The 14,848-nt window shown below is 47.6% G+C and overlaps 1 protein-coding gene across 1 annotated transcript; it reads right to left on the bottom strand.

Annotated features, from left to right (window-relative positions):
• Positions 1-1,918: 1,918 nt before the first annotated feature.
• On the bottom strand, positions 1,919-14,571 carry KLHL36 (kelch-like family member 36). Its single transcript, XM_008939175.1, has 4 exons — positions 14,512-14,571; positions 9,755-10,828; positions 8,738-8,895; positions 1,919-2,654 (listed from the first exon to the last, which is right to left on the bottom strand). The coding sequence occupies exons 1-4, from the start codon at positions 14,569-14,571 to the stop codon at positions 2,099-2,101; spliced, it is 1,848 nt and encodes a 615-aa protein (XP_008937423.1). The 3' UTR covers positions 1,919-2,098.
• Between the last annotated feature and the right edge of the window lie 277 nt (positions 14,572-14,848).

Raw genomic sequence — 14,848 nt, 5'->3', positions numbered from 1 at the left:
AAAAAAAAAAAAAGGTGGGTAGCAGGGTATCAATCATAGGTACCCCAGGTGGAAAAAAGGGACATCTGAAGTACAGGGTTACGGTGCACAAGGGAGGTGGGGAAGAAGGACTGAGGAAGAAACAACAACCACCAACAGTTCCCCAGCAGAACTTGAACCCAAAGCCCTTGAAATCCCCCCGGGCTGGCAGGACAATGGTGATGGTCACAGCTGACTGCCTGGCAGTGCCCAGAATGGAAAGGCTGCCCCAGCAGCTGCACCACACCGCCACCCACCACACAAAGGGAGCAGGGGCTCCCAACCACAGAGCTCTAGCTTCTGCAGGGAACCATCCAGCCTGCGGCACACGAGAGACCCAGTTAGCAAAAGGCGTTGTAAAAAAGTAGAAAAGTCGCTTTTAAAAACTTCCTAAAAATTTCACTTGGGAAGGAGGACCATTAACCTGTGGCCTGGCATTGTGAGGATCACTGAAGGGCTTGTGTCAGATTGCTGGTGATGACTCCTCTGGGGTCAGGGGTGCCTCTGCCAAGCGCCCCAGGGTGAATGCCTCAGAACTGGCCAGACAGTCGGAATGTCGGTATCTGCAGCAGCATCAGCTGTGTTTGTAGAGGGTGGACTAGCACTTGGGCAGAAATCTCTTCCCTTGGCATGCAGGGGGTGGTCTGACAAGGGATGGAAGAGATGATGCCGTTCAGTCCCACTGTCTGGATCCCCAGCACAAGTTGGGTTTCCTCCTTCTGAACCTGCCTCGCTGGGGATGGTGTTCAGGTGCATGCCCGATGAGCCCTGGCTTCCAGTCCCTGCCAAACCCCTCAGAAAAGGCTACTCATGTGAAAAGACATTCTTTTGAACTTGGAAAAAAAAAAAAGGAAAGAGGAAAGCATGATATTAGCCCTGATAAAGACCTAAGTTGCTGTTCTTCACGATTACTGAACTCAAATTAATCATCCTGGGTTAATAAGATTTTTGGCAGCAGACAACCCCAGTATAGGCCCCAGCTCATGCAGGCTACTAGCCATGACCACTGTGAGGTTTGAGTTAAAAGTGGCTCCCAGCTTCTACAGCCTCCAAGGGCTGGGAAGGGACATCTTGCTTCACCAGAAAAATCCCCCTGCCATTTCTGCCCACCATCTCTGTATTCAGCAAACCCCAGACTCACAGGGAGCTCTATCAGTTCCATCTGCTTTGAAGCCCAAGGCCAATTGTACAGTTTCCATCCAAATCCTCAAATCTTCTTTCAAGTTCTACGATAGATATTTTTTTTTTCCCCCTCATTCTGGGGCCTGTTTTAAAGCCCAAGAAAAACTTGTTATCGTGTTTAGGTATGAGAAGTGCTGCAGTGAGGGATGCAAAAGTCAAGTCCCCTTCCCCAGATTTCAAAGTTCACAATGCCATTGACCCAAGCCCAAGTCAATCCCAGCTACTCTTTACCCACGCAGTAAGGTCTGTATCTGCAGAGTACAGAGCAGTTATTTGCTCTTGAGCTGATCTGACCTGCATTCACCAGAAGCAATATTCTCTTTGAGCACTCACGTGCTCCAGAAATCTGACACTGACAACCCAAGAAGTATTGTAAATTGAATTTAACGTTACAAAAGCTCAAGATTTACAACACTGAAGACCCATTTCATTTTTTTTTTCTTAGCAGTTCTTCTGAACTCCTTTGAACTGCTCTGTAAGTTCAAACCAGACACTTACTACTCCCTCTCCTCCCCCTTGACATTATCGTCTCAGCCACAAATTCAACCTGATTTTTAAAATGCTGCTATAATGTGGTGTATGTGGAAAAGCCATGATCCACAGAAGTGAAGGACCGAGCCTTAACATTCAGGAGAGCAGCACAATCTCTCTTGCCATATCACCCCTTATAGAGTCGGAGGCGTTGGTTGTGGGTTTGTTTTGTTTTGTTGTTGTTTTTACCTTAAACATGAACTCAATCTGCAAACCACATTCAAATGTACATTTTCTGAAGCTTCAGAATATGACTCCCCCCCCTACCCCCTTTAAAAATAAAAAGAAAGAATCTAGGTTAGATAGAAACGATTCAATACAAAGTCCTTTTGGAGCCCACCATCAAAGGGTGGTTATCCAGAAGTAGTCATCTGCCTCGGTCTTGATGTTTTTTTGTTTTTGCCTTTTTCTTTTTGTCCTCTGTTTTGGGTTTCAACGCGCAAACGCAGGCGGACACGCCAGCGATGGCTTTGGGCAGGTCAGTTCCTTTGGACCACTTGTTTTTCTCCTTATCATAAACCTGGACCGTTTTGGAGAAGACCGTTTCTTCCCAGCTGTAGCCTCCGAGGATATAAATCTTGCCTTCCCACACGGCCACCCCTGACTCACTGTTTGCCTGCAGGAGGGGAGCCACCCTGGTCCACTGGTTACACTGGGGGCTGTAGGACTCCACGCTGAGGATGTCGAACCGAGCCATGGTTTCGATGTTGTCGTCGCTGCCCCCGATGGAGTAGATGTTGTCCTGCAGGGTGCACATGCTGTGCCACCCCCGGGCAGTGATCATGGGCCTCTTCTCCTCCCAGACGTCCGTGCGGTGGTCGTAGCACAGCAGGTTCTTCCTGTAGGGGCCGATCTGGTAGTCGTGGCCTCCCGAGATGTACACAAATTCCTTGTAGACCGTCCCTGCGTGGCCGTAGGTAAACCTAGGACAGGGAGGCAAAGGTGACCTGACTTAGTGCTTAGGGGCTGTGTCGAGATACACAAGCATTCAGCGTGGTGCTAGAGAAGAGAATGAACAGTAACTAAAGACAGCAGAATCCCTAATCCTGCCAGTTACCCAGTAACTATGGCTGTTCTCTCTGCTCCACCCTGCCCTGCAGAGTGCTGCTGCACAACAATCACTTTTTACAGCACCCTTTTCATACCTGGTCACTACAGAGTACTAAGGTATAACAAGCACTTTGTAAGGCAACCTCTACAGTGTGTCACACAACAGCAGTAACCCATCCTGCTCTAGATGGCATGGCCTTCACTCCCATTTTCCTGCTCCAGTGCTTGGGTTGGATCAGTCTGAGAGGGCCAGAGAGGAAAAAATCCACATCTCAGCAAGGGTTTCTATGACAGAAAGGAAATAATCATGATACCTCTCAGACTTACCAGTAGCCATCAACCAAGAAAAACCAACATGAGAACTGCTGCTGCCTTCCCCTTCCACAGCTGCAGGATCATGGACCGTGTTTCTCACCCATTGGTGTTCCCAGCCCAGTTTATTTGCAGCCATGATAGATGTAGTGTCCTTCTCACGAGCCACCCATCTGCTCTACCACTTCTGCTCCACGGGTGACAGCCTCTTTGGTCACCCCAAGAGAAGGCAACAGGTGTCAGTTAATCAGAGATCAGAGCCCACGTTTGAAATAAGAGAGCAGGAGATGGGAGAACCAACATCATACACACTGTTTCCACAGGGCAGAGAGAAATCCCCTTTGATCAGCTACAGCAAAGCCACTACAAACCTAATTCTTGAGGCTGTTCTTAACTTCACAATAGGTTATTCCTGACCAAACCCCTTTGAGCTCTTAGAATTGGAATGCTAAGGTGAGGGACAGCCTCGGCTTCTTTTAAACATACCCTTCCTGCTTTTTTAATGCCTTTTTTCATTTTTTTTGGGTGTGGACTGTCAAAAGATGTAGCTGCAGCACCGGCCACAGCAAACCAGCTCACACACTGGTACAAAGAGCCCAAACAATTTAATACCCATAGGGCTGCAGAGCAACATGCTCATTGTGCTGCGCTCACGAGCCTCTGCTACCACCCTTTGTAGTCAAGGACTCAAGACAACTCAACCTCCATGGCAGACAAACCAACGCTGGCATAAGTTTGGCTTGGAATGCTTTTGAACCATGCCTGAACACGCTGGCAACTCAACGTGGCTAGAACCTTGAGCTGGTTTTATTTCACATGGTAATAGTTTCTCCCAGCTGCACAAACAGCATCGTAACTTCTTCCACAGACCTAAGTGCCAAGCACTTTTGTGCCAAGGGAAAAGGAATCCCACATTTACCCCGAAAGCACAACCCTTCTGAGAAAAGCTAAAAGATGTTTATTATTCTAGATGCCTGCTGAAGCTTCTGATCCCTGACCGGTGTCTGAATCAGGTTATTGGAACAGGCTCCTGCTACAAGAAACACAAATCCTTGACACACTTGGCCTAAGAATGCCAAGTGCCCAGGACAGCCCTTTCAACTATAAGGGCTGAAGCACCATCTCTGGAGACCTTGCAGAGATGAATTCAAAACTGTGCTGCTGCTTAGCCACTCAGGAAAAAGAAAGAAAGAAAGGAGAGAGGACTAAGGCATCGTAATGAAGCTTTACCCAAAAAGGCAACACAAGAGGTGTTGATGTAGGTGAGATGTTTTCCTACACTAACTGTGAAGTGGAATTCTGTACAGGTAAGCAAGCAACAGACATTTTCTCTCAGGCACATGCATGCAGTCTAGGAAAGAGAGAGAAAAAGCACTGATGCTTCTCTCTTTGCCTCAATCAATGGCTATGTCTAGTGAACAGCAATAACTACAAGAGCAATTTGAAAGAGGCAATCCTATCTGAAGCATTAAATCGACCACGCTCTGTTATCCTCCAGCACAGGGAGACTACCCGTTGCGATCCACTGGAGGGGTTTCACTTTGAATGACTTCTGAAAAGCTCATCCAGAATTGCACACCCCCAGCTCCACAGTCCTAGAAAACTGCCTGAGATATAATGCACAAACTGAAAGCAATCAATAAGAATCCTTTCTGCAAGCCTGAGGGTTTGAACAGGGGTGTTTCTAAACCCACAACAGAACAGGAGGCTTCAAGACAGCGGGTCCAGACATCCTCCAACAGAAAGGATCAAGCCTTTTGGCAGGGCTATCTATATGAGTGGCCAGAACAAGACAGAGGCATTAAGGAGAAAGAAGTTTTGACTCAGAACATCTGCTAGAGCCAGCTGCCGATTTCAAATAACTTACCCAGATAAAATGCTGCAAAAATGACAGTTTCTGACACAGTAACACCATTCATTTAATGCTCAAAAATCTACCATTTATTTCCTTAAACAGAACAACCCTAGGCCTAACTGTGAAGCTTTGGGAATCCCCTACTCCAACCGAAGTCCAGGCGAGCTGTGGTTGCTCCGAATCTCTGTGTCCACCTGTGGCAACCCTGGGAGATCATTCATGACACAACTAGCAGAGCAGATACCATCGTTTGTGAACCTGTTCCAGCACATCTCCTCCTACAGCAGCTTTCAGTTGTTCTGCCAAACTTTAACCTAGGGCCACTCAATTAGTTTCACTGATGTCTGCAGCAGACTTTTTCATGGTCTATGCAAGATGAGAACACACTGCACAACTTCTACTCTGCCAAGCTTGTCAGCCACTGGTGCTCCCTTCCGGGCTAGAAACTATGGCAGCAACTGCTCCCAAAGAGCCTGGGAAAATGGTGAAAAAAAATATAGAACCTCCCTGAAGAAGGGGAAAGGTATCCCACAGCCAAGGACCTGAATGAGAGTCAGGCAAAACTCACTTGTAGCAGACTTGGACCAGGTCCACCCTTCAGATAACTTGGCTGGAGTTTTCCACACTGAGCATCTGCCTCAAGAGCCCGTGTTTTCTTCTTCAGTAAGACAGCATTACTTTAGTCAAAACAGCGCAGCTCCTTCCAAGAAAGTGTTTGGGGAAAACAACATGTTGTTTTGACCATGTTGGGTGGGGAGGGGGCAGGAAGAAGAAGAGATTAAAACAAGTTTGCAAAGCTCTCCCTGGGAGGAGCGCGGCTGTGCCTGCGCACAGCGACTCGGGCACAGGACTGGGCAGCAGACAGGAGGCACAGACACAACCACTGCCCTCCCCCTGGAAACCTCCACACGCATGACAAGCTGCAATCCTTGGGGAAAAAACCACAAACCCAACATTTTCTGCATGTCCAGAGCAGAAGCTTTAACAAATCTAACCTCTGAGAGTCCCACCCCAGCTGGCTCAAAGGGAACTACGCCAGCCTGCACCCCAGGATGACCTCAGCATGTGCCTGTCACCCCAGGGAACAGTCTGCCAGGCAGCTGCTGGCTTGGAGCAGTCAGAAGGAACCCCAGGAGCCTGCAGCTGGTGGCCACGCACCCAAGAGGACAAACCACCTGCATGTCTTCTCTTCAGAGGGAAGGATACAGAAAGCTGAAGGAAACAAAGCAGCTACGCTGGGACACGTTGACTGATCAGGCAGTTGGGAAGCAGGGGATTGGAGCTTCTGATTTCCTGTACATGAGGAGAAAAGACTTGCTGCTGGAATAGGGCTGGGGAAGACATTATTTAGGTAAAAACAATAACTAAAATCAGCCCAAGGAACAAAAGCACATGGTGGGGAAGAAAATGGAGATCAGATCAAGAGTACATTGAAGGGAAGACAGGAATACACAGACAGAACTGTAGCTGGCATGCTTGCTTCTAGTCGTGTGTAGATCACAAAATTCCCTCACATCCTTCCTCTGCTGCCAGCAAATCCACCTGAAGTACATCAGGAGAGGACAGCCCACATCCCTTCCAGCAGCCACCCACACCTGCCAGAGCCCCAGCTCTGAGCTCAAGCAGCATTCTCTTGCCCCTGTGCTCAGAAGGCTTTTTTTCTGTTCTCCTCTGCACTGATTTTTGCCTTTTGCAACCTGCATAAAAGGCCTTTTGGCTTTATTCCTTCTGCATACAAAAATGGTTGTTGCAAACAATTTACTGCCCAAAGCAAGAGTTCTCCAGAAGGAGGAAGAGAGCTGAAAAGACAGAAACCTGAAGGTACTAAGTGTCCATGAAGATCTAAGTAGACAGGCTGAGAGAGCTGGGGTTGTTCAGCCTGGAGAAGAGAAGGCTCTGAGGAGACCTAATTGAGGTTTTTCAGCACCTAAAGGGGGGCTATGAGAAAGATGGGAACAGGCTTGTTAGAAAGGCACGTAGTGGGAAGACAAGGGGCAATGGCTTTACACCAAAAGAGGGTAGATTTATGTTAGATATAAGAAAGGAATTCTTCACTGTGAGGGTGGTGAGACACTGGAACAAGTTGCCCAAAGAAGCTGTGGATGTCCCATCCCTGGAACTGTTCAAGCATAGGTTAGACAGGGCTTTGACCAACCTGGTCTAGTGGGAGGTGTCCCTGCCCGTGGCAGGGGGGTTGGAATGAGATGATCTTTAAGGTCCTTTCCAATCCAATCCATTTCCTGATTCTATATTAACAGTCAAGAAAGCAGCTCCATGGAAAAGCAAGAAACTATCCAGTTCTCTACACAGCTGCACAGACACCTGACCTGGCACAAGGCAGGGAGGACAGAGAACTGTTTTTCTGGGATGCAGCAGTAACTTGTAGCAGTGACTGTAGCACAGCCTGCCCTCACAGGTCAGCAACCACCTCAGTCAGTCTGCACCATAACAGGAGCTTTTGCCTGGCCCAAGAGGGTCCAGCCAGGCAACCTAATAAAAAATAAACATCCCCCCACATCAAACCTCACTTTCAAATGCTGCAGCTGCAAAATTCCCAAAGCCAACACACAGGTAGGAACAGGCAGACAAACTGCCCCTTTCCAGACAGCTTACACTCTACTTGGCTTAAGCCAGCCATGTGAGCTTCCCCAGGATCATCTGTCCCTAAAAATATCCATACCTGTTGTAAGGTGGTTTTCCTCACAACATACAAGGCAGTCGGGTCACATTTTCATTTCTTTGAAAACTAGTTAAAAGGAAAAAAGACTTAAAACCTGTGCTACAATTTCTCTGAGATGTCACTGGGATCCCACAGGTCTGGGTCACCCCAGTTAACAGGAGGGTGTAGGAACTGAAGATACTCTCCTACACAGCTTCCCAGGGGTGATGGTGTCTAGCCTCAACTGCTAGACCTGCCTGTGGGAGCAGAAATGAAACAGAAGCAAGCATCCTGCTCCTGAAGAGCACTGGAGCCCAGCTGTTAGCCTGGATCAGCCTCCCATTGCAGCATCTGCCCAAAATAGAACTGGGCAGCAGGCTCCGGAGCCTTCGCTGGCCACTGGTGGCTCTGCAGCGAGGGGAGGAAGGGACAAAACCCCAACTCCCAAATCAAATTGCCAGTGCCTTGTTGGTGAGGCAAGTGCTGCTGCTGGGAGGTTTCAGGCATCAGGAAAGCACCATCTGTACAGCCAATACTCCTCTAATTTCCAAGAATGTCAAAATAGGACTAAGCCTGAAGAGCTGTTTGCAGCCATCGCACCGTTCTTAGCGAGTTCCACACACCAGCAACGCCCTGTGCTGCTGTGGCAAGGAGAGCTGCAGTATTCAAGCCTCTCCAAAGCACAGCAGCTAAGTTTTAACTCACACTGAGAGAAAGAGAGGTCACATTTGCCAGGGTTATCTATTTGCAGTACAGGTATATGGGGTTCATTTGCAGCAACCACCCAGAGAGAAACACCGTACACAGAACACAATCACACCAAGGTGCCGAAGCAAGGCCAAATAAGTTCTAAAAGCCTTTGACCATGGTGTAAACTGTGCCTCTGAAAAGATGCAACTCCAAGAGACTTCAGGAAAAATATTTTAAGAATAGCAGAGAGAAATTACATGAGCTCTCCCTCCCATCTCCCTCCTTCAGATCCTACCTCAAGACAAAAGTTAAACCCAACCAAGCTGACGTGAGGCACGTGGCCTGGAAGAGCCGGGTGCTCAAAACCCAAATGCTGACCTGGTTTGTTAGCTGCTGACACCACGTTGGTTATACATGTTGGTTCCAAACACCTCTATTACCTGGGCAAGCCTGCTATGTAGGACCACGAATCCTTCTGAGGGCTGTATGTCTCCACGGAGGAAAGTGCCCCATTTTCATTCCTGCCACCAACAGCCACCAGCATGTCGGAAATCGCTCCCAGGTAGAAATCGACACGGCGCTGTCTCATGGAGGCAACCTGCCAAAAAAAATACAGGCTGACATCTTCAAATATCTGGTAAACACGCCGACGTAAGGTATATTTGTGTCTGAGGACAGGATAGTTGCTTCTTCCCATTTATTTGGAAGAGAGAGCTGATGGTTTTGACCATTATCTTGATAAAGCACTTTTGTTTTTCCGTGGTAGCGTGTTACACACCATTCATTGACAAAAAAGGGCAAACCAGAAGGTATCTAAGAGACAGGTTACTCTACAAATGTTTGTGTTATGTGAGCCTCCTTCCAAAAGTCTTCAAGAAACTTATATTGGAACCACTCACACCCACAACTGACCCACACAGGACAATTGGTTCATAAAGGAGCCTGCACTGGCCAGGGGGTTTTACAGCAGGACTGGAAGTGAAGAGCATGTTCTGAGAGACATTCAGCACAGAGACATTTGACAAGCACCAGAGACATTTTTCTTTTTACATCAGACCTGGATTTTATCTAGTTGTATGTGCTACTGCTTGAGAAAGATGAACTAAGCAATCACCTCTCTAAGGCCATTCTAGCATTATTCAATCCCAAAGCAACCTGAAGAGGTGGATGCTGACCAGGAACTTCACAGATGAGATGCTCAGATCCCAAATGAAGTTGAAAATCTGCCCCAAACTCCTTTGCTCTGTGTGTAACTTAAGCATTCCAATAAAGGAGTCATGCAGCTGCTTTTTCAACTTAAATAACTTGACTTTCCATTTGCAAGTGTTGCTGTGTTCACCATTCTAACGAGCCCTGCCCTTCCACCAAAAAGAAGAAAACACTCTCAACATTAAGGACTTTAAACTGAGAAATAAGCTTAATTTAATGTTATTTAAGAATAACAGCTTAAGTCTCACCTTTATCCACTGGTTACAGCGGGGATCATACCTATATAGGAGATTTGAAGCTGCATCCCCTCCATTGTCTCTTGAAAAGCTGCCTCCAGCTATGAAGATGAAGCCTCCCAAGACTGCAACGCAGTGGTGACTTCGCCTGGCCGGGAGAGGGGTTTCTGCCACCCACTGGCCCTTCCTGGTGTCCAGGAAGCAGGTATCATCGCTCAGCTCCAGGCAGCGCTCCGACACCTCCCCTCCCACAAAGAGCAGCCTCTCCTCACAGGTCCTCAGGGCTGTCCTCTTGTTCTGCAGCACGGGCTGGGCCGTCACGTTGTTGTGGTAGTTCACCGCCTCCTCTATGAACCCCTCACAGTTGGCTTCTTTGGGCAGAAGCGAGCAGACAGCAGGCTTGACCCGGTGGAGGAGATCACTTTTGGGTATCAAGGGAAAATGGATGTTATCCAGGACCTGGTAAGCCTCGTTCTCCCTCTCCGGGTACTGGGTGAGCCACTGCAAGGCAGCCTGCAGCAGGTCGTGCTCGCACTCCTGCTGCACGTTGCTGCTGTCCAGGTACTGGCACAGCTTCTGCAGGGAAATGTTCTGGAGGAAGTCCGGGGTGAAGGAGAGCGTGCCAAAGTTCTGCAGGATGAAGGAGTCGATGTAGGAGTCAAGGCGCTTCAGGTTGTAGATGGAGGCGAGCTCCTGCAGGTACAAGTAGTTCTCCTCGCTGACCTCGTTCTCCAGGTACTCGCAGCAGAAGTCCACCACCTTCCAGATCTGCAGCAGGTGAGCCGTTTCCAGCACGTAGTCGATGTTCCCTCCGTCTAAAGACAGCTCGCTGCCGTACAGGAAATCCACCACGGCCTTCAGGCCAATGTAAGAGGCTCCAAAAAGTTCCACCTCTTTCTGGTGGGCTTCTCGCATGCCGATGGTGAACATGGAGTTGAAGTAGTCGCTGCAGACGGCCAGGAGGTTCCGATGGGCTGGGACTCTCTGCTCATCCACCACGAGGACAATGTCACAGAAGAGGCCTCGGTGCCTCTGCTCATTCAGGCTCTGAAGGACGAGACTGGAGTGGTCGTCCCACCTGTACACCTGCCGTGAACAAACAGCAGCAGGCAGATGTTATCTCCACCAAGATAAATTTGAGTGTGCACAGGGCGTTTTCCCATTCGTGCAGTCACACACGAGAGAGAGAAAGCTCACCTCTTTAGCTCATTTATAATAAATCCTGAATTCAAGCAGATGGCAAGCAACACAGCACGAGCCCAAGCTCCTCACCTTCACTTTGAAAGGCCTAGGCAGGCTTCTACTGCTTCCTACTCCCTATTTTTTTTTTACAAGCAACTCCTACCTCCTCCACAGTGCTGCATCCAAACCTCCTCCCCGATGATTTACACAGGCACAGTTTTCTGAAACTCTTCCACTCATTGTCTCTGAGACACGTTGCTGACATTTCCTTTCTTACTTGTCCCCCAAATGACTCCTGACAGAGCTAAGCTACTCAGTAAGTATTTGGAGAGCGAGATGCACATGCAGCAGCATGCCAAATCTTCCTTCAGCTCGTGCATTGTTTGGGTTAGTGCTTACTTGACAGCTAGCCCCTCTTAAATCTTTTCAGAACTCTGCATTTCTAAGCTTGTTAGGGTAAAATCCCTCCTCCTTTCCATATTATTCCAGGCACACACACTGCATTCAAAATTAATAGCTGTTTATTTATCTGCAAAGCCACACATGTGAGTAACAGTCCCATAAGACTTCTACTTGCTTCCAGAAGCTGAGGTAGTTTTGTTTTAATGAATGCAACTAAATATTTTTCTTTTAAAGAAAGGGGAAAATGCCCTCAGAACATGACTGTTAAGTGCCCTCCTGGGATCTCTCTGGTCCAGACATTCTTCCCACTAGCCCTGTACGTGCCACTAAGCTTCTGAGGCAACCAGTGTTGGCCAAACTGGAAATATTTTGTTACCCCTTGAGCACCCTGCAGGACACATATTGAAGGGGCTGGTCACCCCAGTATGTCAAGTGATGCAGCCTCTAGGACCATCCTTCTGCAGGAATGAACTGCTTGATGGTACAGTCAGTTACCTTGTGATCTCTCTTAATAAAAGCCAGGTTCAGTTAAATGCAAATACATAACATTAATTACCAAACCCAGAACAGGCAGAGCTGCAGAGCCTGTAAGAACATGTAAGAGGAGTGAAAGGAGGTGGAAAGGGAACAGCTCTGAACAGCTCTGGCTGTAGGACCCTGTGTCTTGCCCAGTCCTGCACCCTCACACTGCACTCCCAGAAGTGACACCCTGAGAAGGTGTCTCAGTCCATAGCTACACTGGCAACCATCCTACACAGGGCCTGAGGCCTTGTCAAGCCTCTCAGGCTTTCAACCTTTCCTTCACTAAACTGTTGCTTCTCCTTGAAATCTTAGCTAGCTGCAGCTTCCCTGGTTTCCCAAACAGAAAGCACATGATTATTGCTGTCTGGCTAAGCCATTAATGGGTTGGTTAAATCATGGTGAGACAACTTCTCTACCCACCTGGATGGTCTCCTAGGGCCAAGTTTCTTGCCCTGCAAGAAACCCTCACTCCAGACACGCTCTCCATGTCCATAATTTGGTAGCTGCACTTTTACACGATGAGATAACCAGGATGAAGGCACACAGCTCACCACTGCCCAGACGTGAGGGCAGCCAATGCCAACCTTGGGAGCCTGACCTCCCACGTCTGCCTTCAGTGGTACAGCGACAGGCAGCCCACCAAAGATGAGGCCCAAAGTACAAACCAAACGTGCTGCTCTTCGCTGAGATCCCAGGGGGTTCATTTTGGTTTTGTTTACGCTCTTCTCTAAACAATGGAGATGAAGCTGCCAAAAAGCCTTCTCTTGGAGTAACTTTGTACGTGCAAGTGTGTAGTTAAACCAATCTAAGTCAAGAGGCTTCAATAACTACAAGTTTTCTGGACCACAGCTCTTTAATTTGCCTTATCATTGCCACACCGTATCTCTGAGCTCAGAAAGGATCTATGGCATAGACAACAAAGTAACTTCCACTGAGGAGTAAAACTGCCACAGATCTGTAACAGAAAAAAAAGGGGGGGGGGATGTTTAAGGACTGTAAAGTCTTTTATTTTCATTTTTCTGAAGTTGAGAAATGCTGATCTCATACAGGAGCCCAAGCAGAGACCAGGGGAAGGAAGAGGTGAGAAGGATAAATATGGCAAAGGACAAACCACACATTGGTGGCACCTAAAGGCCAGTGAAGGAGCAGACAATAACTGACATCTTACAGCACCCTCCTCTGAATCTGGCTCACTGGATTACACTGAAAGCACAGTCCCTCTCAGCTCTGTCACCTGCCAGGTCGTTTCTCTCCAATATTCTCCAATCCCACCATCGAGCATAACGAGATTACACCAGAATACCAGATCTGCCAGAGATCCCTATTTACTCAGCTGCCTGTTGAGTCAGCAGCATAATCCTGACTGCAAATACGCCCGACAACTCGTACTCTGAAAATCCTTCTTGCCATGCAGAGCTGCTGCTGCTCCAGAAATCAAGCAGAAAATCATCACGTGTGGCATTGGAGGCACTCAGAATGTATTAGCACGTTTCAGCCACTTAGCAAATTCATTCAGCAAGCAAATAACAGAAGCTGGTAGCTGCACATTTCAAAACCAAGACTAATTTTACACTAAGCACTAACATCTTTTTCAGGCTATTTATATTCTGTAGAACAGCTTTAGCATTATCTAGTAACTCTAAGTTTAAGAGAGAGTGACAGCTGCTGTCTAAGCAAGAAAACAAAACGATGCTGTCAAGTTAATTAATTTTTAATGTGATGAATTATTATTACATTCAGACCAAACCATTCAAATGGTAGACAGGATCAGCACTCAGGGAAGGATGATATTGGGAGGGATGCATTTACAAATTAGTCCTATCTATCTTTTATCAGTTGTATTTGTGCAGTACCTAAACTTCTTTGAGGTTCAAAGACCTGATTTCTTTCAGATTGTTAATGCAGTACCACTGCCTGTCAGAGATGCAAAAGAAATTGAGATCTGTCTCGTTTCACTTTGATCAGACAGGCACCACGAAGTTTTTATCTTCCAGCTGTTGGTGGTTGAGCAAGGTACTTGCTCTGCAGCTTCTGTAATCTACTGCTCCCACCAGCAGAGAAAATCACTTCTCACTGGTTTGGAACAAAGCAAACATAATAATTACAGCTGATAGTAACACCTTATGCACCTTAGGTCATCATCCTAAAGAGCTACCTAAGGTGCACTTCTGTAGATTCCCAACTAAAATCACTCTATTTGTGCAGACAGAGAAATTAACCTCACAAACCCAGGAAAACATCTCGAGTTTGCTGAAACAACTACTGCTATCCTGCAGGATGGAGGCTCCTGTCTTGTACAAAACAAAGACTAAATCTAAAAGGTCTGAGATGGATCAGTATGAAAAATTCCCCAAACACACACACTGCATTTAATGACTGAAGTTTTGCTTTGACTGTGCTGTGACGATGTGGGGTTTTTTTAAGTTATGGCTCACGATGACCAGATGCCCATTAGCTGCTGCTGCTGCTGCCTTTTCTTTTTTTTTAATCACTAGCTAGCAACTTCTTCTAGGTAGACGACCGTGTTCAAACCTCTCTTTTTAAAAGCTCAGAATATTCACATTCCTCCAGATTAGTCTATCCGAAGGAAAGCCTTCCCCCCTCCCCCCCCCTTCTTATTTCTGTGACTTGATTTTTCGGTAGGCAACACAAAATGCACAAACCTTTGAGGATTCACTTATCTTGTGTGGACGACAAATCCTGGTTTGCCTGGTTCCCTCCATGACAGGCTGAGCCGCGGTACTTCTAGAACAAAAGCAAAGCCAAGCCGTTAGCAGCACTCCAAGCCTTTCCCCCCGCTAAAAAACCCACAGTGTGCTGCATAACTAACGCCGTTAAGACCTGCACACGCTAAGCCGCAGCTCGAAAACGTCCGAGTTTAAAAAACCATTTCTTTCCTCGCTCTCGGATGTGGTTTCGCCGCGTAATTCCCGCTCGGTTGTGTCAACAAGTCGGCCGTGCGCGGGGTGTAGCGGTGCGAGGTGGGACTTACGGCGGGTT

This window comes from Merops nubicus, unplaced genomic scaffold, assembly GCF_000691845.1.
Source record: "Merops nubicus isolate BGI_N331 unplaced genomic scaffold, ASM69184v1 scaffold11354, whole genome shotgun sequence".
Classification (NCBI taxonomy): domain Eukaryota; kingdom Metazoa; phylum Chordata; class Aves; order Coraciiformes; family Meropidae; genus Merops; species Merops nubicus.
This window is presented reverse-complemented; position numbering and strand designations above follow the sequence as displayed.